This window comes from Balaenoptera musculus, chromosome 8 (assembly GCF_009873245.2).
Source record: "Balaenoptera musculus isolate JJ_BM4_2016_0621 chromosome 8, mBalMus1.pri.v3, whole genome shotgun sequence".
NCBI lineage: Eukaryota > Metazoa > Chordata > Mammalia > Artiodactyla > Balaenopteridae > Balaenoptera > Balaenoptera musculus.
Window position 1 is genome coordinate 39,598,846 of NC_045792.1, and position 25,066 is coordinate 39,623,911.

The 25,066-nt window shown below is 43.5% G+C and overlaps 1 protein-coding gene across 1 annotated transcript in view; it reads right to left on the minus strand.

Moving 5' to 3' along the window:
• The window catches only part of MTNR1B (melatonin receptor 1B), a 31,211-nt gene extending 16,035 nt beyond the window's left edge, over positions 1–15,176 (minus strand). The window contains 2 exon segments of the mRNA XM_036861281.1: positions 6,494–6,533; positions 15,079–15,176. Of these exon segments, the coding sequence (XP_036717176.1) occupies positions 6,494–6,533; positions 15,079–15,176 (138 nt within the window).
• Positions 15,177–25,066: the final 9,890 nt, after the last annotated feature.

Below are 25,066 nucleotides of genomic sequence, written 5' to 3' on the forward strand. Positions count from 1 at the left end.
TTCCAGCACTAACAAGAAATGAGATATTAAGTCATGAAAGGACATGGAAGAACCTTAAATGCATATTACTAAGTGAAAGAAGTCAATCTGAAAAGGCTAGTATGATTCCAAATATATGACATTCTAGAAAAGGCAAAACTATGCAGACACTAAAAAGATCAGTGGTTGCCAGGGGTTAGGGGAGAAAGAGAGATGAATAAGCAGAGCACAGAGGATTTTTAAGGCAGTGAAACTACTCTGTGTGATACCACAATGGTGTATACATGTCATTACATTTGTCCAAACCCTTAGAACATACAGCACCAAAAGTGAGCTCTAATGTAAACTATGGACTTTGGGTGATTCATACGTCTTCAGGCGAAACAGAATCCACCCTACTATCAACAAGACAAACTAAAGCAAATCTAGGGAGAGAAGTCATGATGATGGAGAGATTGGAGCTATGACATCCAAGATGATGGAGAGGAGTGCCCAGATTTAAGAGAGAGGGTATCGCATTCAAGGAACTGAGAAGACATCCCGAAAGAAGTAAGTTCAGGTCTGAGAATCAGGCTAGAGAATAGGGCAGGAACTGGTCCAGGGAGGCCTCAAGGTCACCTTGAGGACTCTGGACTTGATCCCAAGCACAGTAGAATCTGTTGAAGGGTTTGCCAGGCATCTGCATCCTGCCCCACTCTGGCAGGTTTCCCTTCCAATGCAGAGAGGATGTCTGCCACAGAAAGCAATTCCCATGTTGACGTCCAAGTGTAGAACAGTGGTGATTGCTTCCAGTGTTCCAGGCGCATGGCCTCTTAACATAAGAGGATTCTTTTCATAATAGGTGAAACCAATAGTGGCTGCCAACAGTGAAATTAAATTATATGGGAAGAAAATTCAAACCCTAGAGAAGGGAAAGGAGAGAGCCAAAGGAGAGAGGTTCAAGATTCCTAGCTGGTTTCTTTAAAAAGTAAATCAACGTTTTGAACACCTATGGAGTGTCCTAGGGCTACAAAAATGAGCAGGATTGGCATTCTTTATGCCTGCCCCCAAGTTCAAATGCAAATCAAAATATGCTCACAGAAGCTCAGCTTCCCACATCCCAACAATAATATCTTTCACTCTGGATAGTACTTGAAACCTTTTCCAAACCACTTTTACCCAGGCCATCTTGTATCTCCTTTCAACAGCTCTGTGAGGCCTCGGGGACAGGTATGATTGGCCCAGCTGGAAAAGAAAGGAACAGACTCTTGGAGATAAATAATGTGCCAAGGTTGCTGGCTGATGAATGGCCAAGATGAGTCTGTAACCCAGCTGTCTAACAGAATCCAATTCTTCTTCTTTTTTTTAAATAATTAATCAATTAGGTTGCACCCAGGTCTTAGTTGCAGCAGGTGGGCTCCTTAGTTGCAGCTCGCGGGCTGCTGAGTTGCAGCTTGCTGGCTCCTTAGTTGTGGCACGCGAACTCATAGTTGCAGCATGCATGCCGGCCCCATGCATTGGGAGCACAGAGTCTTAACCACTGAGCCACCAGGGAAGTCCCAGAATCCAATTCTTTGATTGAATGTATAATGGCTTATATTCCCCCTATATGATATATACAAAGCATATAATCAAAACTTTCTTTAGGTAATCAGTTTACAATATGGTTGAAAGAGCCACTTGCCCTTTTAGTAATATCAGAAGAAATAATCATAGCAGCCACAGCTAACACTGAGTGTTTTCTATGTGCTAGGAGACATATAGATACTTTCATTTAACCCTCCCATCTCTATGGGATGTGTAGGATTACTGTCTACTGTGAAGAAACTGAGATTCAGCTGGTAGGTCTCGGAGCTAGGATGATTCCCAAATCTGGTACAGTTTTTCCCTTGCATCGGGGAATATTAAAACCTCTGGGCTCTTTTTCACCTCAAGAGAAGGGGAGCTCGATGATGTTGGGCAGGTTGAACCCTGGAAGAAAAAGCTTGTGTGAGTTTTGAAAAAGATGGCTTTTATTTAGATAACTTAGAAGATATACTACTGCTCAGCATCGAGAAGCTGCCCTCATCTTTTCCTGAAGTGTAATCTGGAAAGAGGGATATTGTACAAGAAAGGAGTGAAAACAAGACAAAACAACAAAAACAACAAAAACCCCACCTCTGGACAGTCTTCCTTCTGTTACCCAGCACAAACTCACGGCAGAGACCAGTAGAGTGATCCAGGGACCCAGCTGGGCCAGGCAAGGTCAGAGCAGCAAATTCTCTCCGCTGCCGGTTGCATGATCTTTACATTTTCTGACTTTTCTTTCCCTTCAGAGGAAACATCAGCCTAAGAGTTACCGTCCTGGTTACTTCAGATTTGAATCAAATCTAACAGCTCAGTGTTCAAGCAGAAGGGGTTGACCCTTGCCTTGGGATCCAGTGAACTCCAGATCAGTGTTTATTATCCCACACTATCTAGAATGAATTATTTAGCATATATATATCATTTATATATTTATATAAATAATTTAAATTGTTTAATTCTTGCTTTATTGGAAGATTGTTTTGTTTATAGTTTACAATTTACCAGAACAGTAAGTATATTTTCCTAGTAAAAATAAATTGAAGCAGAAAGTCATAAGCAGCAAGATTCAAGTGAAAGGGCTACACCAAATCTGGGATGGTTTTGACTTCTGCAGAAGGAAATTTATCTTGGAATCTTAATGCTTTCTTTTAAAACCTGGGGACAAGGGGACTCAGTCACAGGGACATTCATTCAAGGGACAAGCTGTTAGGGAAGAGAGGTCTCCAAGCTATTAGGGAAGTATGGTCCAGAGGCCAATGTGGATTCCATTTCCGGGGACAGAGGGTGCTGGTGTACCCTCCTGGAGCCTCAGCTGGGTGGGGTGTGTAACCACCCTCCTGTCTCGTGGGGGCATGTTTATTTTAGGAGAATACCCCCATGCTCCTGCAGAGATGCTGTTAGCAGACCAGGCCTCTTCCCCAGAGACTGGCTGTTATCAGCCCCCAAGGGCCTCAGTCAGTAGTGTCATACCTTTGCCTCCAAAGCCAGTGAATGGGACACTCAGCCTGGGGCAGAATTTTAAACATGAGTGACTTGCTCTATGTTCTCCCTGTGATTGCTTAATTAGTGCTATTATTTTCCAGCCAAATTAATTTGCCAAGGCCTGGCCTGGTCCCCAGACTAATATCCACAGCCAGCTGAAGCCTTCTTGATTGTAGAGAGTTGAGTCTGTTCCTTGGAGAAGCAGCCCTCCATAATGCATGGGAGTGTCTGTATCTTTGGCCCAGAAGTCACCTAGACCAGACAAGCCTGGCTGTCATTAAAGAAGATATGGATTAAACATGGAAAACCAGCTTGTTGGGAAGGGCCTGTCATCACCTGCGCTACCAGGCAGGGGGCGGAGTACTGCCAGCCACTGCTTGATTAGTTGACTTCCTGCGATCTGTTGTTGAGGACGTGAATGATTTGATCTGGAAAGTGGGGTGGGGACACTGGAAGAAAGAAGCCAGAACCAAACCCACCTGCGATTTTTCCCACTTCTGAAGGAAATGGGGTATGGAGGAGCATCACTGCATCATGACTGTGATGCTGGCGTGAGCTGGGGGTGTGGGCTCACAGGAAGGGGTGGCCAGCTGGACACCTGGTCCCTCACTGCTGTGCACCCACTGTGAGGACTAACCCAGCTATTTTAATGGATGCCCTCAAATATCCTCATGCCCTCCTCAAACTAGTCCACTGGCATCTTATCCTTAATGCTTTAAAAATGAAGTTACCACAGCCATCCCAAAACCTGCTGATTCTCTTTCATCACATTGTAAGAAGACCTCCCATATCCATCCAATTCTTTCCATTCGCTGCCACCATCCTATAGGTGTTACTGAACTCAGGTTCTGCTGCTCAACAATCTAATACTGAGAGACAAGTGTTGGGTAAAAGGAAAGATAGCTTTATTGAGGAAGCCAGCAATCTTGGGAAGAAGGTGGACTCATGTCCCAAAGAACCAACTCCCCACTGCCCAGGTTTTGCTCAGAGATAATAGAGTAAGTCCTCTACATACAAATGATTTCTGTTGCGAGAGCGCGTTCGTAAGTCGAATTTGTTTGTGAGTCCAACAAAGTTAGCCTAGGTACCCAACTAACACAATCGGCTATATAGTACTGTACTGTAATAGGTTTATAATACTTTTCACACAAGTAATACATAAAAAACAAACACAAAAAATAAAGAAAACATTTTTAATCTTACAGTACAGTACCTTGAAAAGTACAGTAGTGCAGTACAATAGCTGGCACACAGGGGCTGGCATCGAGTGAACAGGTAAGAAGAGCTACTGACTGGAGGAGGGAGAGGAGGTGGGAGATGGTAGAGTTGAAGGATCGTCGGCAATAGGAGACGGAGGGCAAGCTGCAATTTCACTCACACCTGATGTTGATGGCACAGGTTCTGGTTCCTTGCTGGATTCAATTCTATCTCCCCTCTTGGAAAAGCGATCCAGTGATGTCTGGGTAGTAGCTCTTCTTTCCTCGTCATAGATGTCACGGTAGCACTGGATTGCTTCTGAACGGCTGCTGCAACCTTTGTGTACCATTCTATGTTCCGGTCCTGTGCCTCAAAAACTAACAGTGTCTCCTCAAATAAAGAAAATCCCCTTGCCATTTCCTGTGTTGTGAATCTCTTCGGTTCTTCTCAGTACCAGCTACATCACTGGTGCTTTTACTCTTGCTTCCAGACATCCTGGGCTTGAAATAAAGTTACTGTACTACTGTACTCTATACAGTACTGTACAGTACAGTACACAAAAGCACAACCACTTGTAAAGGATGCATGCACATGACAATGTACGGCAGACACGTGAACTAACTTATGTGATTAGACATGTGAATGCATGTTCGCATCTTTGAAAGTTCGCAACTTGAAGGTTCATATGTCGGGGACTTACTGTATAGGGAAAAGAGGAAAAGGACTACTCACTGAGGAGAGGGTTGAGGGGTGAGTGATTGGCTTGTGGACATTCTTCTGATTGGTTGGTGGTGAGGTAACCGGGAGTCAACATCATCAACCTTTTGGTTCTAACTGGTTTGGGGTCTACGTGCATATAGTAGACTTGGTGGGAGTTTCAGTATCTGCAAAACAACTCAAAGGATGTGGCTCAGAATATTATCTAGAGGAGGAACCAAAGGTCCTTGACTTTGTTTAATGGCTAAACTATTATTATTTTGTCTTGCCTGACAATTTTCCCATGTTTTTGCATTTTCTCACTTACTGATTAAATTTATTCTTTGGAACTCAGGAAAGGCCTAGGAGGCTAAAGTTTTTCTATAAACAAGAGGCAGGCAGAAGACATGGAGGGGATCTGTCCAGGGGAGGCCCCAATGGATCCTACTCGGTGACAATAAGGATAGGGTGACAACTCAAGAGCCCCAGATTAGTCAGTCTCCCTACTCCTACCTTGCCTGTCTCCAACCCTTTTTCCATTTAGTAGGCAGGACTATTTTTTTTTTAATGTAAATCAGCTAATTCCCCAGCTCAGTACCCTCCAATGGTTTCCTTTAGAAAACTTAGAATGAAAACTCCAGGCTCCTTCCCCTGGTTGCATGATTTGACCTCATTTGCTACCAGTGTCCCCTTCTCCCCATCATTCTAGCCTCCTGGCCTCCTCATGGGCAGGGTCTCTGCTCTCTCTGCACCCTCTCTCTGAAATGATTCCCTTTCACCCTGTCTTTGGAGGCTCCTTCCTAAGAGAGGAAGCCCCCTTGCCACCTCCAAGCACCACCACACTGCCCTGTTTCATTTTCCTCCTGGCACTTAGTATTAACTGCAATTATCTATCCCACTTATTTCTTTACTTGTTTATTACCCACCTCCTCCATGTTGCAAGATGTAAACAGCACACAGATTTCCAGATACATTGTTTGGGGTCTTTCCTCGCCTTTGGTGAGAGGATTCCTGAAACTGTAGTTGCATACATAAACTCTTGAAATTAGCAACCTCAGAATAGTTCATTTTAGTCAGCAAAAAGATTAAAGAATTATTGTTAACTTTTTCAAGGAATGACAATGGTATTGTGATCATATATCTAAACAGTCTTGATCTTTTAGAAATATATATTAAAATACGTAATACTTATATATTGACATGAGACAATGTCTGAGAATTGCTTTAAAATAAATCAGAACAGGGCAATGGGGGATGGAAATGGATAGGAGTGTTGATGAATTGGCTCTAAGTTGATAATTATGAAAGTTGAGTAATACATGCATGGGAATTCATTACACTAGTCTTTCTACTTTTGTATATGTTTGAAATGTTTCAAAAGAAAATGTAAGAAAGAAAAAAATTCTTACAACATTTTCTGAAACCTGTCATAGACGTAAAGCCTCTTTCATTTAGACAGAGACACACTGTCTGCACTTCAGATCATGCCAACTCAAGTTCATCCTTGGATTGGGCTATGCACATCTCATTTTAACAGCTGGCAGAGGTCCACAGTGCACTTCCAGAATGTAAGCCCTGAGAACAGGGAACTTACATGGTGCTCCTGGAAGTACTCCAAGCCTCCAGACCGGTGCCTGGAAAAAAACAGGCACTCAGTAAACATTGTTAAACACATAAATAAAGTACCCATTTCAGTTCATGTCAACCTTATCTTCCCAGTCACTCAGACTAAACTTCGAGATCACCACTGCCCTCCTTCTCTGGACTGCCTCTCTCACATGGGGCCCTTTGGTCCATCCCAATGTCAATGTCCTTCATCACCACTCACCTCCACCATTGCAACAGTCCAAACTGGTCTCTTTATTCCAGCCCTTCCCCTCGCTAGAGAATGCTTTGAATGTTACCAGAGAGTTCTTTCTGAAGCACATTGAAAAATCTACTTGAAAACTTTCCCTGGTTCCCCAATCTGGCCCCTTATTAGTAATAAACATATTTTATATTTTCACAATGTCTTAGAGATGGCAAAGCTCTCTCACATGTCTTTTGATTTAATCCTCATGGTCCTCTGAGGCAGAAATCTCTCTCCCCATTTTACAGATGAAGAAACTGAGACTCAAAGACTCAAAATTAAACAGTGATGGAGTATGGACAAGAATTCAGTGCTCTACAGAATAAGGAGTTAATGGGAAGGAATGTGACTTGGTTGTTTGTTGGAGTAGGACGTAGACAGGGTGTATTGTTAGGTTGTTCACATCTTTTGTGGATTCTTCTAGTGTGTGTGTGTGTGTGTGTGTGTGTGTGTGTTTTATTATAATGAAGTAGAAATTTTCACTTGAGTTCACTTGACTCTCAGGAGGGCTTGTTCTTTTAGCAAAGCTGCCAGGTAGGAGGTGAAGTATACTTTCCTACAGGTGGGCTGGCAGGGCTGAAAGAGGCTGGGAGGGAGAGCTTTCTAGCAGTGGCTGAGCGTGGACCTCTCAGCCGGGAGCTGTGTCTACACAGGCCCTCCAGAAGCTTGCTCTGTGGTATGCTAAGCTAAGGTAGTTCTCTCACGGCTCCTTCAAAGAACCTGCAGTGAAGACTAGCAGGTCACAAACTGGAGGCTGTGAGCCAGGGGCTATTGGCAGCTGTGATTTTTTAGAAGTGTAAAAAAACTTCTGAGCCAACATTTACAAATGTCCAGAGTCTACGTGGCTTAAAAATTGGAAGATCTGGTGTCCAAGGCCCGTCTTCCAGCACAGCCCCCCTGGGCTGAGCCACGTGACAGCTGCCCTCTGAGAAAGGGCTGAGTCTCAAGCCCAGACTAAGCTGATCAACTTCTCCATCATGCCTTCTGTCTCCTGCAAGCCTCTGAGTTTGGGACCCTAAAGCTTCATTAGCTTTAAGACGTTTGGAGCAAATGCTACCCTCACATTAGATGGGGCCGGAAGGTTGCAGAGGTCTTTGGGTTATTGAATCTTTTCAATGAGAGTATATTATCTGTATGTAAAATCCATGTGGATAAAGAGAGAAATAATCATCGAGTACTCTCCCTGCCAGTCCACAGCTGCCTAACTCATACTTCTACCTTATGATCCAGCACACTTCCCTGTGACTCAGGCATTCGGGGTGTGCCCATCTACCCGGGTCCCTGTCTCTGAGCTCATACCGTCACCAGGAACATCCTTCCTGCGCACTGGAAGCCCATGTCAGATTCATCTTTCTATCCTTCAAGTCATTTTCTACTCATTTGCAAACATATCCATATATGATTCTTTTTAACCTAAACGAGGTCATACTTTAAACATTGATCTTCAGCTAGAATGCAAACTCTGTGAGGACAGGAATTTTGCCTGAATTGTTCATTGTTATATCTCATGTACCTATACCACTGCTTGACGTATAAGTGCTAAGTAAATATTTGTTCCATGAGTAAAGTGAAAAAGTCAACTTGTTTTCTTGCTCATAATGTCTGAGAGATCTTTCCATGCCAGTAGATATACAGATCTATTGAATTCTTCTGAACGGCTGCATACCAATCCATGTTATCAGTTACTGTAAATAAACACCTTGGTGGCATTTATATTCTTTCCGAATTTTCATTATGTTAAACAGCATTGGGAATGACTGTTTCTCCTTACGCATAATATGACTTGTGCAAGTAATTTTTGTAGAAATAATTCTTGGAAGTGAACTTTTGGGGTCAAATTGTAAACTTCTGGGGTCAAAATTTAAAAATTTTGAAATATAGCCACTTGGTGCTCTTAAAAGGCCAGGCCAATCTATAGTTCCAACAGCAGAGTATGAAAGTGTCTTCTCCATTGCCTTGCTAACCCTAAATATTGCTTATCTGTTTTATTTGGCCAAACGGATTTTAGCATCCTTATTTTCCAGGGGAAGGAAAGGAGGGAACACAGAAGGAAAGTGGGAAAAGAGGAAATGAGGCGGGTGCATGTGAAGGAAGTGAAAATGTGCCTTGTTGAATTCCATGGGGAAAAAATTGACAAGAGGTATTTCATTTTGATTCTATAAATTTTATAAGATTAATGCTAAATCTGGAATATATTATTGGCCATTGGTGCTTATCTCTGAAATACTTCTGGGAAAGTTGTCAGAACATAGGAAATTGTTGCCAAGAAAAAAAAAAAAGAAGGAAAATTATAATTAGATCTCTATAAACATTGCAAGATTATCACCACACACGTGAGGAACAAAATTGTTTTCAAGGAAATTTTAGCTATTTTGTTGTATATGATATTCACAAGAACCTGTAGGTGTGTTTCTCCATTTTTATTGATTCTCTAAAGCACAGAAAATCCAAGCGATTAGCCTAACATCACTCAGTCAAAGGCAAAGACAAGACTTAGAACCCTGTTTCTGAGTCTCAGCCCAGTTCTCTTTCCTCTATGGTCTGCACAGTTATTAAACCACCTTTCCGTCAAATGTGGTCCACAGAAGCATATCAGAGATTTTTTTCAGCTCTTGCAACATGACACCTTCAACATATTGTTTAGAGCTGGTCGGTGCTGACATGATCTCGTGGCTCTGAGAAGGAGAAAATGGTTAGTTACTAAGAGCTTCTGTGTGTGTGCTTAACTCAAATCTATTATATCCCAAATGGTGTAGAGCCTCTGGAATGATCATTGCTCTCAGTAAAATTAATACACGTAGCTTTCAGATGCAAGGACTCCTCAACTTGGGGTCCAGTTTTAAAACAAAAAATATAAATAAACAAACAAACAAAATATTTCACTAGATTATGTTCTCGAGGGCAAAAATGATTTTATTCACCTTTGTCTTGCCAAGCATGTGCTTGGCATATAGAAGGAGTTCAAATGTCTGTTGGATAGTTAAAATAATAGCATGTTCATATTTATAAACATGAAAAGCAATAACTCCTCTGGAGTTGCTGAAGAGGAAGACAAACAGTTGCATAAAGATTCTTGCATAAGTGCAGAGTCTCTGCATTCTCTGAGATGTGTGGAGTATTGATATAACAATTAAGAGCAGAGGCTTTAAAGCCCAGACTTCTACAAAAAGTCTGTTCAAGGCAATTTAGGATTTCTCTAACCCTCTCCTCAAAATCCTCCCAGGCTCCTTCCACTGCCTGCACTCCTACATTTTTAGATATTTATTTCAGCCACACTTCGTTTCCAGGTACCAAAATCTATATTAGTTACCTGTTGCTGCCTAATAATTTATCATAAAATGAGCACCTTAAATTAACAAACGTTTACTGTCTCACAGTTTCTGTGTGTCTGGAAACCGGTGTGATGAACTGGGAGTCTCACACTCAGGGCTTCTCACAAGGATGCAGTCAAGATGTTGGTTGCAGCTGCAGTCGTGAAGGCTCACAGGGATGACCCGCTTCCAAGCTCACTCGCTTGACTGTTGGCAGACATCAGGTCTTCTCAAGTTGTTGGCCAGACATCAAGACCTTGCCACACCGTCCTCCTGATGGAGCAGCTCACAACTTGGAAGCTGGCTTCCCTCAGAGCAAGAGTCAGAGAGCAAGAAGGATGCTGAAGACAGAAGTTACAGCCTTTTTGTTACCTAATCTTGGCAGTGACACTCTACCACACTTGCCATATTCTGTTTATTAGAAGTGAGTCGCTAGGACCAGCCCACACTCAGGGGAGGGTCACACAAGGGCACGGATACTGGGAGATGGAGTCACTGGGGGCTATCTGCCACTTACACCAGCTTAACATATGTACCTTCCATTCTTTTCTTCCTTCCTTTTCCCACCCTCCCTCATTCCCTCTCTACTTTCTTCCAGCACTTACTGTGGGTCTACCACCACCAAGGAGCTACACCAGGCTCTGGGAACACAAAGCCTGAGAACACGGAGGTGCCCAGCCTAGAAAGAGCCATGAAAAAAAACCATTTCCCAAGCTCAGTCACTCACTCATTTGGCCATACACATGGACTTCCTAAACCTTTTCTTGCTTTCTTTCTTTTTTCAAATTCAAGTATAGTTGAGTCACAATATTGTGTTAGTTTCAGATGTACAGCAAAGTTTTTCAGTTACATAATACATATTTTTTTCAGATTATTTTCCATTATAGGTTATTACAAGATATTGAAAATTGTTCTCTGTGTTATACAGTAAGTTCTTGTTGCTTATCTGTTTTACGTATAGTAGTTTGTATCTGTTAATCCCATACTCCTAATTTATCCCTCCCCTCCTTCTCTTTCCCCTTTGTGGAATCTAAAAAATATTACAAATGAATCTATGTACAAAACAGAAACAGACTCACAGAAAACAAACTTACGGTTACCTAAACATTTTCTTATTCAATGTTTTCTTTAAGTTGATTCGCCTCTGAACTCTGACCTCATCTTAAGCCGGTTCTTAACACTGGCTGTCCTTTAGCAGCGCATCAGGAGGCTATTTAGCCTATGGGTGAAGGAGATGTGGTCCACATGGGGCAGTTCTTCCCATCACCCCACAGTTGCTTTACCACCCACTTACTCCCACCCCGCCCCGAGGGGTCACCAGCAGGGAGGTGGCGGCTTCCCTGGGAGGAGCCGCCTCTCCTGCCCTGCAGCTCCAAGCTCCGCCCCCTCTTATTGCCCCTCCCCACTCGCGCTGTGCCCACCCTTGCCCCTTTCATCAGTGAAGGGGCAAAAGGACCTTGCTGCAGCCACACACGGCTCTCATTTACGAAAAAGAAACTCCTTTGCTTTCTTAGAAAGAGATGGAGCGTTACTGTGGGCGCTTGTGACCCCCGGTGGTAGAGAAGGGAAAATACAAGCAGCGGAGTCTAGGAGGCTGGAAGGTAGCATCTGTCACCTATGCCCTGGCGTCTCCACTAACACTGTGCACAACGGTGTCCACAGAGGGTGAAAGCAACACACACACAACGATGAAACACCCTGCCTTTCACCTCGTGTTAAGCAGCTTTATTCACTTCTAAGCAATCAGCACCTCCACTAGTACAAAAACGTCCAGAAGATACAAATGCCCCTATTGTATCTGCATTTTTGTCCCCAGTATTTTGGAGTAAGTTGTTGGAGGAGCTTCTCAAACTTCCCAGGTGCCTTACTGGCCACGAGGACTAATCTATATCTCTGGGGGCCTGGGGGGATAGTCCTAAGCTGCAGTAGCCAAAACAAAATTGTTCTGAAGTTTCATGATTTATTATAAAAAACTCATGTGAATGCTGCATTCCAATGCACTAATATATCACTATGTTTAACATAAAATGATATTTTACCCAACTGTCTGAATCAAATCAGCTCTGTAGAAGGATTCATCATCTTTATGCAAAGCACCTTACCCATGACCCCTGGGCCTAAGGGTCCCCAGTGTGAAGGGCATAGAGATCATGGGGACCTCAAGGAGCCAGGCTCCTCTGGGTCCAATCCCAGCTCTCCTGTTTCCTGGCCATGTCACGCTGGCAAATTAACTCCCTGCTCTGAAACACAGTTTTCTTATCTGTAAGAGCAATGTGAAGCTCGGAGCTCTGGAGAGAGCCAGAACTGCCGAGAATGGTGATACCATCAGCCGTACAGTGTTTTAGAAGTTACCAAGCATTTCCGTGTGTTACCTTATTTGGATCAGGCACCTCGATGTGGAAGGAAGCCAGAAACCTAGGCTTGTGCCCGGAGGGACTCTGTGCTCCCCGGCAAGTGATTTAACCTTTGAGAGCATCTATAGCCTCACGCATGAATGACCTGTGATAATGATGTTGCAGGTTATTGGGATAATTAAGCATAATTTCCCCCCTACCCTTCATGAGTTCTTTTGGCTGGCCTAATGATTAAACTGACACAAGACAGCTTAACAGGAGAAAAGAAAAAAAAAAAAAACAAATTTAATTCATATGCACAGAGGTCTTATAGAAATAGGACAATAGGAAATGACCAAAGTACCATTTTTGGACAAAGAAACTATTTGTGAAGATTTGACAAAACAAAGGGGCTTGTGCTTGGGGCAGCAGACTAATGAAGAAGTAACAAAGTCTGTCTATACAGCTTTCTTAGCCTTGAATTCCCTGACTCTGGTGATAAGGATGCTTTTTATCTTCCTGGTATGGGGAGGACACCTTTACATGGGAGATTTATTTCCTGCATTTGGGGGAAAGAGAGGGGTCAGGTGTTTGGGGTTTTGTTTTTTTTTTAATCTCATTTTTTTCCCCACAGCCTCTTTCTCAAGTAACTTTAGTGCAAAATAATCAATATGACATTGAGGCATATTTGGGGGCAGCCTGCCCTGGGGCCCAACAACGTCTGTAACGTGGGCAAATCTCAGTAAGCAGTCAGTTTCCCTGGTGCCTGGAAGCAGCTGCAGAGGGTGGGTAAGCACACCAGCTCTGCAGCCAGAATGGCTCAGCTCCTACTAACTGGGTGACCTTGGGCAAGTTACTTAACATCTTTCTGCCTCAGTTTCCTCATCTGTCGGAGAAGTATGAAAACAGCATCCTCTCAGAGGGTTGCGAAGATAAATGACTTGATAGAAGACACACTCACAATAGTGGCTGGCCCATAGGATGTTAAGGATTCCAGTAGGTATTTGTGTGCAGTTGATTGGCCATAGGGAAACAGAGGCTCAGAGAGATTCCCCTCAAAATCAACATGCCTTCCTTTCCCCAAGTGGAAGATCCAGGATTTGAATCCAGATTAAGATTCCAGATCTAGTCATATTTTCGCTGTTCTCCAACAGGGTCTCCTGGGAGTAGGGGCTGTACACTACATTAATTTATCCTCCACTGGAAGCCTCAGCTCCCTGGAGTGGGCCCATGGAGGCCAGGGTTCACACAGTATTCCCTAATATAAACAGCAAATCTTCTCAGGCTAATTACTTCTAGTTCATGAAATAATGCATTATTGCTTCCTGGAGAGGTTGGAAGATAGACAAAAGCCCTGTGTTTAATGGAATTTCTTTCTGAGACTAAGCAGCCCTCTCAGTTACCTTAAGATACTATAGAGAGCCAACACTATTGTTCTGATACCTAATACCTGCCTGGGCTCAAAAGAGTTATAAAACGTAAAAGTAGAAAGAGATTGTAGGTCATTTTCTCCAAATATAGAAGGGGATTGAGGTCCACCAAACTTAGAGCCCTGACCCACACTCTTATATCTGTTTTGATCTATTCTATGTAATAACCAGAGACTTCCTCATCTGGGCTCCACCAAAAACACTCTCCCCCACCTATTAAGGCTGCTCCACCAAAAACACTCTCCCCCACCTATTAAGGCTGCCTACACCCACCCTCTGTCATTCTGTGTCCAAATGTCTTCTCATTTCCCTGAAAGACTCCAAATCTCCCTCTGCTCTTGCTCTCTCCCAGACCGTGACCTTCCTCCTCCTTACTACAGAGAGAAAATAGAAGCCATGAGGGGAAATGCCTGTAACTTCCACGGATGCACCAGCCCCTGCATCTCCTTGCCTGTCCCTGGAGAAGAGGGGTCTCTTCCAGTGCAGTGTCTGGGTACCATGCCATCCTGCCTTCTTAAGGAACTTATCCCATATTGGTTTCCTCGCTTTCTCATAAATCTCCCACATCGCCCTCTGCTGGTTCCTTCTACAGTAAGTCCCCTCCATACGAACGAGTTCTGTTCCGAGAGCGTTCGTAAATCCAATTTGTTCGTTAAGTCCAACAAAGTTAACCTAGGTACCCAACTGAAATAGGTTTATAATACTTTAAACACAAATAATACATAAAAACAAACACAAAAAACAAAACATTTTTAATCTTACAGTACAGTACCTTGAAAAGTACAGTAGTGCAGTACAGCTGTCTTACAGGGGCTGGCATCCAACGAACAGGCAAGAAGAGATACTGACTGGAGGAGGGAGAGGAGGTGGGAGATGGTAGAGCTGAAGGATCGTCGGCAATAGGAGATGGAGGGCAAGCTGCAATTTCAGTCACTCCTGACGTTGTTGACACAGGTTCTGGTTCCTTGCTGGATTCAATTCTATCTCCCCTCTTGAAAAAGCGATCCAGTGATGTCTGGGTAGTAGCTCTTCTTTCCTCGTCATAGATGACACAGTAACACTGGATTGCATTCTGAAAGGCTGCTGCAACCTTCGTGTACGAACTTACGTGACTAGACATGCAAACACACGTTCGCATCTTTGGAAGTTCACAACTTGAAGATTCGTATGTAGGGGACTTACTGTAATCAAAATTTGCACATGGTTCTGCTTCTCCCATCTTTAAGAACCAATGAAAATCTTCATTGATCTCACACCTCCCTCCAGCCACTGCCTCATCCTTCTCTTCTCCAGGTTTCAGCCAGTTTTCTCCAGGTTGTCCAAGCTCATGGCATTCCATTTCTTCACCGCTCATCCTTCACAACCCCCCTCAGTCAGCCTCACACCCTCACTGCACAGCCTACAGGGCCATCCCCAAGGTTACCGACACATGACCACTATGTCAATTTATTCATGAATTCAAGGTATGTATTTGAATATCTGCTGTGCTGCGGACACTGTCCCAGGCACTGAGAATACACTGTAAACAAATAGCAAAGATCCCTGTCCTCATGTGGCTCACCAGCTGGTCACGTAGGAGTGCAAAGGTCACATTTCAGTCTTCATTTTCTTACCGAAACTCAGGTCTGGCTGCTCACCACTCGAAAGCCCATACTCGAGAGGCAAGTCTGCTTTATTTTGGAGGCCGGCAACAGGGGGAGAGGCGGACTCATGTCCAAAGGCCAACTCCCCTCTGCTGATCAGTGGGCAAGAGCTTTTAAAAGAGAGTTTCAGGAGCGTATAGGAAGAGGGAGGGGGCTACGGGCAGAAACAGTAGAGTCAGCTCCGACAGTCATCTTGAAGTTAATCATGCGGTGGTCTGGTCAGTGTCGTCTTGATTGTTTTAAGTACAGTTAATCTTCCGTTCCATTTCTTTGAGGCCAGTTCTCAGAACTGTGTCAGCTTATGTAATGGTTACAATCTGGTCATCATGTAGTTAACTTCCACCTGCTGGGGGTTTCAGTGTCTACAAACCAGCTCAAAGGATGTGGCTCAGAATATTATCTGTAGCGCTTGAGAGGAACTAAAGGTCCTTGACTTTGTTTAATGACTAAACTATTATTATTTTGTCCTGTTTGACTGCTTTTCTTTTGTTTCTGCATTTTCTCACTTCTCTGATTAAATTTATTCTTTGACTAAAGTTTTTCTACAGAAAAAAGGCAGGCGGAGGACATGCAGGGGTGGTTCTGTTCTGGGAAGGCCCCATAGGGTCCTGCTCTGTTTCAATTTTACTTCATCTTCAAGGTCCACCACCCTGAGTGAGCTGAGGGCTATTGGAGGGTTTTGAGCCAAGGAGAGAAATGACCTGACATGTGTTCTAAAAGGAACACCCTGACTGCCTTGTGGGGAACAGGGATGACGGTGGCTTGGACCAGGGTGATGGTGGTATAAGGGTGAGAAGTTATGGAATCCAACAGGGCACCATGGAGCTCCACAGGGCTCTTCTCCCTGCGGAGAAGAACCCTGACACCTTCTTCCCAAGGAGAAGAACTCTGACCTCTTCTCCCTGAGGAGAATCATGACCTCTTCTTCCTGAGGAGAGAACCCTGTAGCGAGATGCCACTTGGGTGACCCCATCTCCTCCCACAGCTCCAATTGTCTTCTGCTCAATGACAGGTCCTACCCAGGCATCTTCTCTGAGCTTCTTCTTGGTGTTTCTATCTGGTTCTTAAAGTCACCTCCAAGTCTGCATGTCTTGCCCCTCTTAGACATGCCATCACCCACCCAGTTGCTAAGCCAGACATTTGGAAATTCACCTTTGATAGCTCCCCCTGCTTCACCTCCACATTCACTTAGCTCCATGCCTTGGAGTCACCACTTCTCTCCACATCTTCTCTAGGCCACCACTGTGTTGACACTAGCCTCCCAACTGCACTCACAATGTCCACGCCTGTGCCTCCAATCCCCGCCCCTTCCCTAAGCTGAGGCAAAGAGAACTTTTAAAAATACAGATTTCAACAGATCATACCCCTGCTTAAAATCCTTAAATGCCTTTCCATGGCTCCTAGATAAATCCTTACTAAACAAAATCCTCACAAAACAAAATTCCAATCATACCCTGAAGTACCTCACCCCTTCCTGCGTCTCCAATCTTTCCCCATACCCTCTCCATCTTTCTCTGTACTCCAGACGTGTTAACCTTCTTCGGTTGCCTCCCACTTTAGGGCCTTTGCATGTGATGTTTCTTCTGCCTGGAAGACTCTCTGTCACCCTCTTAACTTTCTATATCCTCTAGGTCTCAGCTCATGTAGCTTTCCCAGGAAGACCTCCCACAAACCCTAGATGATGTCAGAGCTCTCTCTCCACATACTCACAACACCTTGGATTTCTCTTTCACAGCGTCATCACAATTGGAGGAAATTATTTGTTTAAGTAGCTGTTTAATGCTTATTCATATGCTATGCTCTGTATCCTGTCTGTCTTCTCATCATGGTACCTCCCATGTCAAGGACAGTGTGGGCAACAAAGAAAGGGCCCTTAGACATAAACAAGAAGGTCCCTGCTGGCTCATGCTCCTGACCTGTTCCAGTGATACCTCTTCTCATGGCGCAAGGAGTCTACAGGACCAAGGGATTTGTCTATTCAAGGCTCTGTCCTCCTTCTGGATGCCCAGGACCCTGGAATTATTTACCTCAAAGGCCTGGGATCCACTTAGATTGCCTGTAAACACCTCTTACCTGAGTTTCCCCTCACAAGGGTAGATGATGCCATCAGGGTGAGCCCCCCAGGCCTGGGGTGGGTGAAGTTGCACAGTGCAGTTGGGGCATCCATATGCCTGTGTGCAAGGACACAGTGTGCAGACTGACCTGGGAAGGGAAGAGAAGGTGTCAGGCCATGGGCGGGGTCAAGGTCAGCAGTCCTGCCACATTTGGGCACAGAACTCTGAGAATTCCAAGAATTCTAAATTCAAACCAGGCTTTCCAGGTCAGCTTGAAGGCAAATAAACCATTTTATGTAATGACTTGTTACCTCGATTCAGAATTGTTGAATGGACGCATGCTATGTGGATCTCTATTTGTATTCTAGCCCAGAGCCTGATAATAAGTTCTGTTAAATGAATAGATTTTATCCCTGGATCTCAGCTCAACTCACGAAGTGACTAGATGAAAAACGTATGGATGGTTCATGCAATTCAATCCCCTCAACAGCAAATGCATTTTATTTATTTAAAGTGAAGATCCGAGTATAATCTGAGCTGCCGAGTACAATCTGTCTCCAGTGGGTGAGATATTTTTCTCGGGGCAGTTCTGACTTGGATGTGTCCTTTCCATGATTCAATGACAAGCATAATTAATCACAATAGCTAACATTTATTGGGCCCTTATGTTCAGGCACTGTTTTAAGCCCTTTACATGAACTGATTCATTTAATAGTCACAATCCTACGAAATAGGTACTGTTATCATCCCCTTTTTACAGATGAAAAATTGAGATTCAGAAATGTTAAGTGACTTGCCTAAGGTCACACAGCTAGTAAGTAGCAAAGCTAGAGTTAAGTTCCCAGCAGCCTGGGCTTACGTATGTGCAGAAGCCCAAGTCTTCCTGTGCCTCTCCCTTGTTATCAATCCCTGGGAGCTCTTGGAGTCTAAGCCCGAATCTAAAGGTGTTAGGGCCGCACTCCCTAATGCTGAGTTGCCTTTGCAATGCGTGGGAAATAATAAGGGATTAAATATGGAGTTTAATTAGCCAGATGACTAATACCACCCCCACAAGGGAAGCATTCCGCCCAACCTCTACATTCAGTCTCCTCTTGTAGCCTTACAGGAATGCAGAGATAGGACAAAGAGCATCTCATTTATTTTCAATAAAGTTATTGGATTTTCATTTAATAATCATGACATCAAGGGGCCTGGATGGGGGAAAAAATCATAGTTCCTTAACGGTGAATTTTTTACAGGCTGTAAACTTTAATTAGCAAATATACTGGCTCCCTGAAAATGCTCTAGTCCCACCTGAGTAGATATTTATTGTTAGGCTGGGAAAACCCAAATCCAAAGTGAAAACAGAGAAGCCCCTTCCTGTTCTCAGGCAATAGGATCACTGGTAGTAGCTCCAAGGACCCCAGGGGCAGTCTAACCTTCAGGGTTGGAGTAAGAGAAGTAGGATGGGGGAAAGAGAAGGGAGGCAGGACATAGACTCAAAGTTGTGGATGCTCCAGAGAATTATGTCCCCAGCTACATATTTTCAAAAGATGCTCACATTCTCCCCTGTGTGTTGGGGGGACTAGGGGAGAATGAGGCCATTACCAAGGTCAGGCTCAGTATGAGATTGATATACGCCCTGCCCTCAGGGACATTAAGAAGTCCCTAGAGGAATATAGGGTAGCTTCAGACAATGTCAATACTAATCAACAATTTAGATATTTTTGCATGACAAAAATGTTTTTATTTTAACGTCATTCTCTGCAGCATTATTCATAACAGCAAAAAATGAAAACACCTTTTGAACTCTGTGATTGGTGCTCAACGAATATCAATTCTCTTTTCCTCTTCATCTCTCATCCTGATCTTCCACTTCCAATTTTACAAACCTGTGTTTCACAGAGTCGTTTGTTATGAGAATAAAATGAAACAAAACCTCTCTCCGCTCAACACAATTGCCATTTACTAGTAACCATGATTTGTTGAAATGACGTAATGTAAAATTTCCTAACACATGGTAAACATTTAACACATTTGCTAAACAAAACAAAAATGGTTGGAAAATGGCTAAACTTAAAAAGACAGTGCTCTCCCCTTCCAAGCTTCTGTGGATATGTCCCAAACCAGAGTGATGGAAATAAACCAGACTTCAAGCTTGGGATAGTCCCAGTGATTTCAAAGCAGGTAACAAAATCCAGGCTTTGGCAGCAGTGTTCCTGAAATAAACTGCACACAGTTCTCAGAGGAGAGTTACTTCTGGTCCAGAAATTGGCTACCTTCTCAAATGGTCATTCAGAAGGTACATTTGTCCTGCACCAGAAAGCACTGGCTGTCTCCATGACTGAATCTGATCTACTCCTTGACACAGTCACCTCGTCTTCCCCTCTTCTTGGTCTCCCACACTGCTACGCAGATCGTTCCTCCCTTGTTGTCACACAGCCTGCTTTGGTAGCTAGATCACATGGGCCTGGACTTGGGAAGCCTGGAAGTAGATTCTGGCCTTGTCCTGACCCTGCTTTAGCAATTGACCCTCAGCAAGCTGTTGGCCTCTCTGTGCTTCAGTATCTACATCTGCAAAATAGTAATGGTCTGGGACTTCCCTCACGGTCCAGTGGTTAAGACTCCACACTTCCATTGCAGGGAGAGCAGGTTCTATCTCTGGTCTGGGAACTACGATCCCACATGCCACATGCCATGCACAGCGCATCCAAAAAAAGAGTAACAGTCTGGTCACTGTGTGACTGTCATGTTTGAGAATCTCTTTCCTGAAACGTTTACTGAACCCTCCCACTCTCTCGCCTCCAGTTAGCTCTACCCTAGCTGTGTATTACTTCTCTGTTAAAGCACTATGGATGCTTTGGTTTCATCTTTTTTTTTCTGCATCCCTGGATCTCAGTCTCCTTGGTGCCTGGACAGAGCGATGCTCAAGAACGTTTGATGAATGGATGAATGAATGAATGGGAAAACATTGAAAGCACAATGCTCTAAATCAGGCAAACTTATCTATAAAAGTCCAGAGTTAATAGTTCAGGCTCTGTGGGTCTGTTGCAACCACTCAATCGGCTGGTGTGTCCCAAAGCAGCCATTGATGTAGGTAAATGAATGGATGTGACTGTGCTCCAATTAAATTTTATTTATGGACACTGAAATTGGAATGTCTGTCATCTGATTTTCACATACCATAAATCATCCTTTTTTTCTTTGCATTTATTCAATCATTTTAAAATGTAAAAGTCATTCTTTACACACGGACCACACAATAGTTGGTGCAGGCCAGATTTGGCCCACAGGTCATAGTTGCTCAAGTTCTGCTCTAAAGTAATAGTTGATATTGTTTTTATCACGGGTAATGCTGAGATTGCCCATGGGTCCCTTTTCTTTCATGTGGATAGATACTGAGATCCGCCGAGTGTGTGACGTCAGGCCTGTGTCTCCCCACCATCAGTAGGGAGGATCCTCCTGTCACCTGCTGCCTTTTCATCCTGAGGGTCTGACCAGCTACCTTTCTCCCTTCACTCTGTCCCTTCAAAGGATCTGTGGCCCTCCTACCCCTGGGGTGCCTGGGCTGGTTTTCAGCACACAAGTCATCTTCCCAGCAGAGGGTCATATGTGAGCAGAACGAGGGTTATGGGGGTTCTGACATTCTTTGGACATGTAATTTGGTTAAGAATTGGGGTGAATTTGCCTCTATCCTTTCTTATTCATTGTGCAATTATAAATAATGATTCATATTACAACACCTTTTATTTATTGAGCACTTACTATGTGCTTAGTCAATGCTGTGCTAAGGGATTTTTCACGTCGTACCTCATTTATAAAATGATTTCAAAGTAGAATTGGTTTCTTCATCACCATGATGGGCTTCTCTCTCTTTGAAGACCTATTTAACAGAGGAAGGTTGGTAGGAACCAGCTTTGGAAGTGTAACAGATTTGTTAAGAAGGGAGGCATAATAAAACCGTCAGTTACTGAGAGTTTAATATATACCAGGCACCATTCTACAGATTCTCCCATGAGAGGATCAAAGCAAATATAAGAGGGTAGATAATATCATTATTTCAATTTTATGGTGTGAACCAAGGCTTATGAAGGTTTAACTGGTTGACAGTCATTTATCTATAGGAAGTAGTAGAGTGAGGTTTAGCCCAAGTGGTCTGACTCCAGATCCTCCTCCTAACTTCTAACAATTCTGCCCACAACCTTAAAGTCGTAAGTGTATTTCATCATTTTCCACCATCAGCATAAAATACTGGCAAAGTCCCCTCATCTCCTTCCTTTATGTTATTTTTAAATTGTTATATCATTCCATATTCTTTTAAAAATTCCTGTTCCTTCCACCATCACCATCATTTTCCCTATCTCTTGTTATGACCTTGAACTTGAAATCATTCTATCAATTCGGTGCCACAACTTGAAAAAGGTATTGGAGGGGAGAGGACCCTTCAGAAGCTTTCAAAAGATGACCTAGTGGGGCTTCCCTGGTGGCGCAGTGGTTGAGAGTCTGCCTGCCAATGCAGGGCACATGGGTTCGAGCCCTGGTCTGGGAGGATCCCACATGCCGCGGAGCAACTGGGCCCGTGAGCCACAGCTGCTGAGCCTGTGCGTCTGGAGCCTATGCTCCGCAACAAGAGAGGCCGCAACAGTGAGAGGCCCGTGCACCGCGATGAAGAGTGGCCCCCACTTGCTGCAACTAGAGGAAGCCCTCGCACAGAAACGAAGACCCAACACAGCCAAAAATAAATTAATTAATTAAATAAAAAAAAAAAAAAAGATGACCTAGTGACCTTTATTTCAAGCTCAAAGGATCATTTAAATCTCCTTTCGGTTAGGGTCCCAAGCCTATTCATTATGATTGAAAATATCCACTGTGCTCCCATAGGCTTACACGAAATGCCACTTCTACCATAAAGACCTGAGAATAACAAAATATACTTGCATTATATCAGGAAAGCAATATTCCAGCGGGTTTTCTGTATCTCAGCAGCTGCAGCTGTAAAATAGGGATCGTAATAGTGTCCAGCTCATAGGGTTATAGTGAGGATGAGATGACGCAGTGCATGAAGAGTGCTCAAAACCGTGTCAGAAGGTTAATACATACTCTTTTTTTTTTTAACTTATTTATTTTATTTATTTATTTTTGGCTGTGTTGGGTCTTCCTTGCGGTGCGCGGACTTCTCATTGCAGTGGCTTCTCTTGTTGCAGAGCACGGGCTCTAGGCGCGTGGCCTTCAGTAGTTGTGGCTCGCGGGCTCTAGGGCGCAGGCTCAGTAGCTGTGGCGCACGGGCTTAGTTGCTCCGCAACGTGTGGGATCTGCCCGGACCAGAGCTTGAACCCACGTCCCCTGCATTGGCAGGTGGATTCCCAACCACTGCGCCACTAGGAAGGTCAGTACATAGTCTTAATGATTCTTTTTATTTTACAGGTAACCCAGTCTTCGGGGTGACAAGTCTAGTGGTGATCTTTGCAGTTTACAGTCAGGCTCTTGCTTTGTTCAACAATCGTCAAAACAGGCTGGAGGTATGAGTCTTTTATCTTCCCAGTCCAGACCCAAGATGGGGATCTACATGGATCCAACGGTCAGAGACAGGGCACTGTTTTGTGTTTTAATGATGTGAAAAAAGGACAGCAATAGCTTACATTTAAAAAAAACTTTATTCTCATGTTTACAGAATCAATAGGGTTTGAAGGGGTCATTTCAATGTCCAAGTTATATTCATACTACATTACACAGAGGAAATGATAAACATATATCCTATACCTACATACATTATATGTAGTATTCAGAAGTCTGGGGATTCAAGGTTTGGGGACATCTCTTGTGATTGTTAAGTGCCAAAGATGAACAGGAATGTGATTTGTTTCTTTATATAAGAAATATGACCTCCATGGGGACTGCTCTTCTGTCCTATTTTTCTAGGCTCTAAACCAGTATTTTCCAAACTGTATTCTTCAGTACATTAGTTCCATGAGTGGTTAATTGTGTACCTTTAAAAAAGGGTTCCCTAGGGCTTCCCTGGTGGCACAGTGGTTGAGAATCTGCCTGCCAATGCAGGGGACACAGGTTCGAGCCCTGGTCTGGGAAGATCCCACATGCCGCGGAGCAAATGGGCCCGTGAGCCACAACTACTGAGCCTGCGCGTCTGGAGCCTGTGCCCCGCAACGAGAGAGGCCGCGACAGTGAAAGGCCCGCGCACCGCAATGAAGAGTGGCCCCCGCTCGCCGCAACTAGAGAAAGCCCTCGCACAGAAACGAAGACCCAACACAGCCAAAAGTAAATAAATAAATTTATTTTTAAAAAAAGGGTTCCCCAATCAAATACATGGAGTGAACTCTAAGATGAGTTTTCTTTCTATGAAACAGGGTTCCTATAGAATCTAAAGCAAGGATTGCTCTGTTCTCACCACTGGTGAGGCTGCAGCTCTACCCTGTGCTAGTGAAACCACAGTTCTCCCGCGACTACATTTTTATTGGCTTCTCAGGTACTTAAATCGTACAGATTATTGTTCAGCTGGGGCACTTCTCCAGGACATTAACTGCACCAATTACTAATGAATTTCCTCATTGTTTCTTCTTTTTCAGTTTCATTTTCTGAGGGTTAGAAAAATAGATTTCCTCCATATGCTGACAATAGCCTCAACTCACCTGCCTAACCTTACCCTCATTCTTTCTGTTTTCATTCCTTCTGTTCTTGCCAAGTCTTTTGACTACTTCAGTGCTTCACCAAAGGTGGCAACCTTGACCTTTTCTACTTCATGACATCCCCCTCTGCACCCTCATTCTTTGCACAAAGGCTGCAAATGTTTATGGCCTTCTTAAAGTAACTCCTCATTCATTCGTTCACTTGTTAAACATTAAGGACCTACTATGGGCTGGGCATTGTTGTAGGATCTGATTGAAAGGATCAATAAATGAATGGATTTCCTCCTGCTGGAATTTGGGAAGTTCTGTTAAGTAATGCATGGCTAGGTATGTTTATCTTTTTGGGAGAAAAGTGCTCTATAAGTCAGGGAACTATTATAACATTTACATATTGGTCCCATGAGAAATGATTTAAGCAGTTTCCCTATAATACGAATCCTAATAATTTGCATTTATATAGCACATTATTGGCAAAATGACAACTTTGTTTCTCTGAGTAGCTGCACTTAAAGTGGCTTTCCTTTAATTATCTCTCACAGAGCAACTATAAAATGATTGTAAAACAATTTGCAAGTATGTGTGTTATCCATAAAGTCTAAATAACAGTTAAATTATAAACACTATGCAGTGAATCTGACATTCCTCAGGATAATATTTTAGATGTTCACCTGATGTACTGTCAATTCTGGAGCATTAACATCTGGATTAGGACAGATGTGCATCTGGGGAGGTAAGGAAGAGAGTGTGCTTGCCTTAGGAGCAACCCAGAGGAAGGAGAACCTTGCTTTACCCTCTAATTTTTTGTCTGTATCTTACTGTCTCTCAGTAGACCAAATGAAATGATTTCCAAAGGAGACCACGGTAGTCATAAAACATGTATGTGTTCAAGGGCTAACAGCATGATTTCAGATTTATAAGATGCTTTAA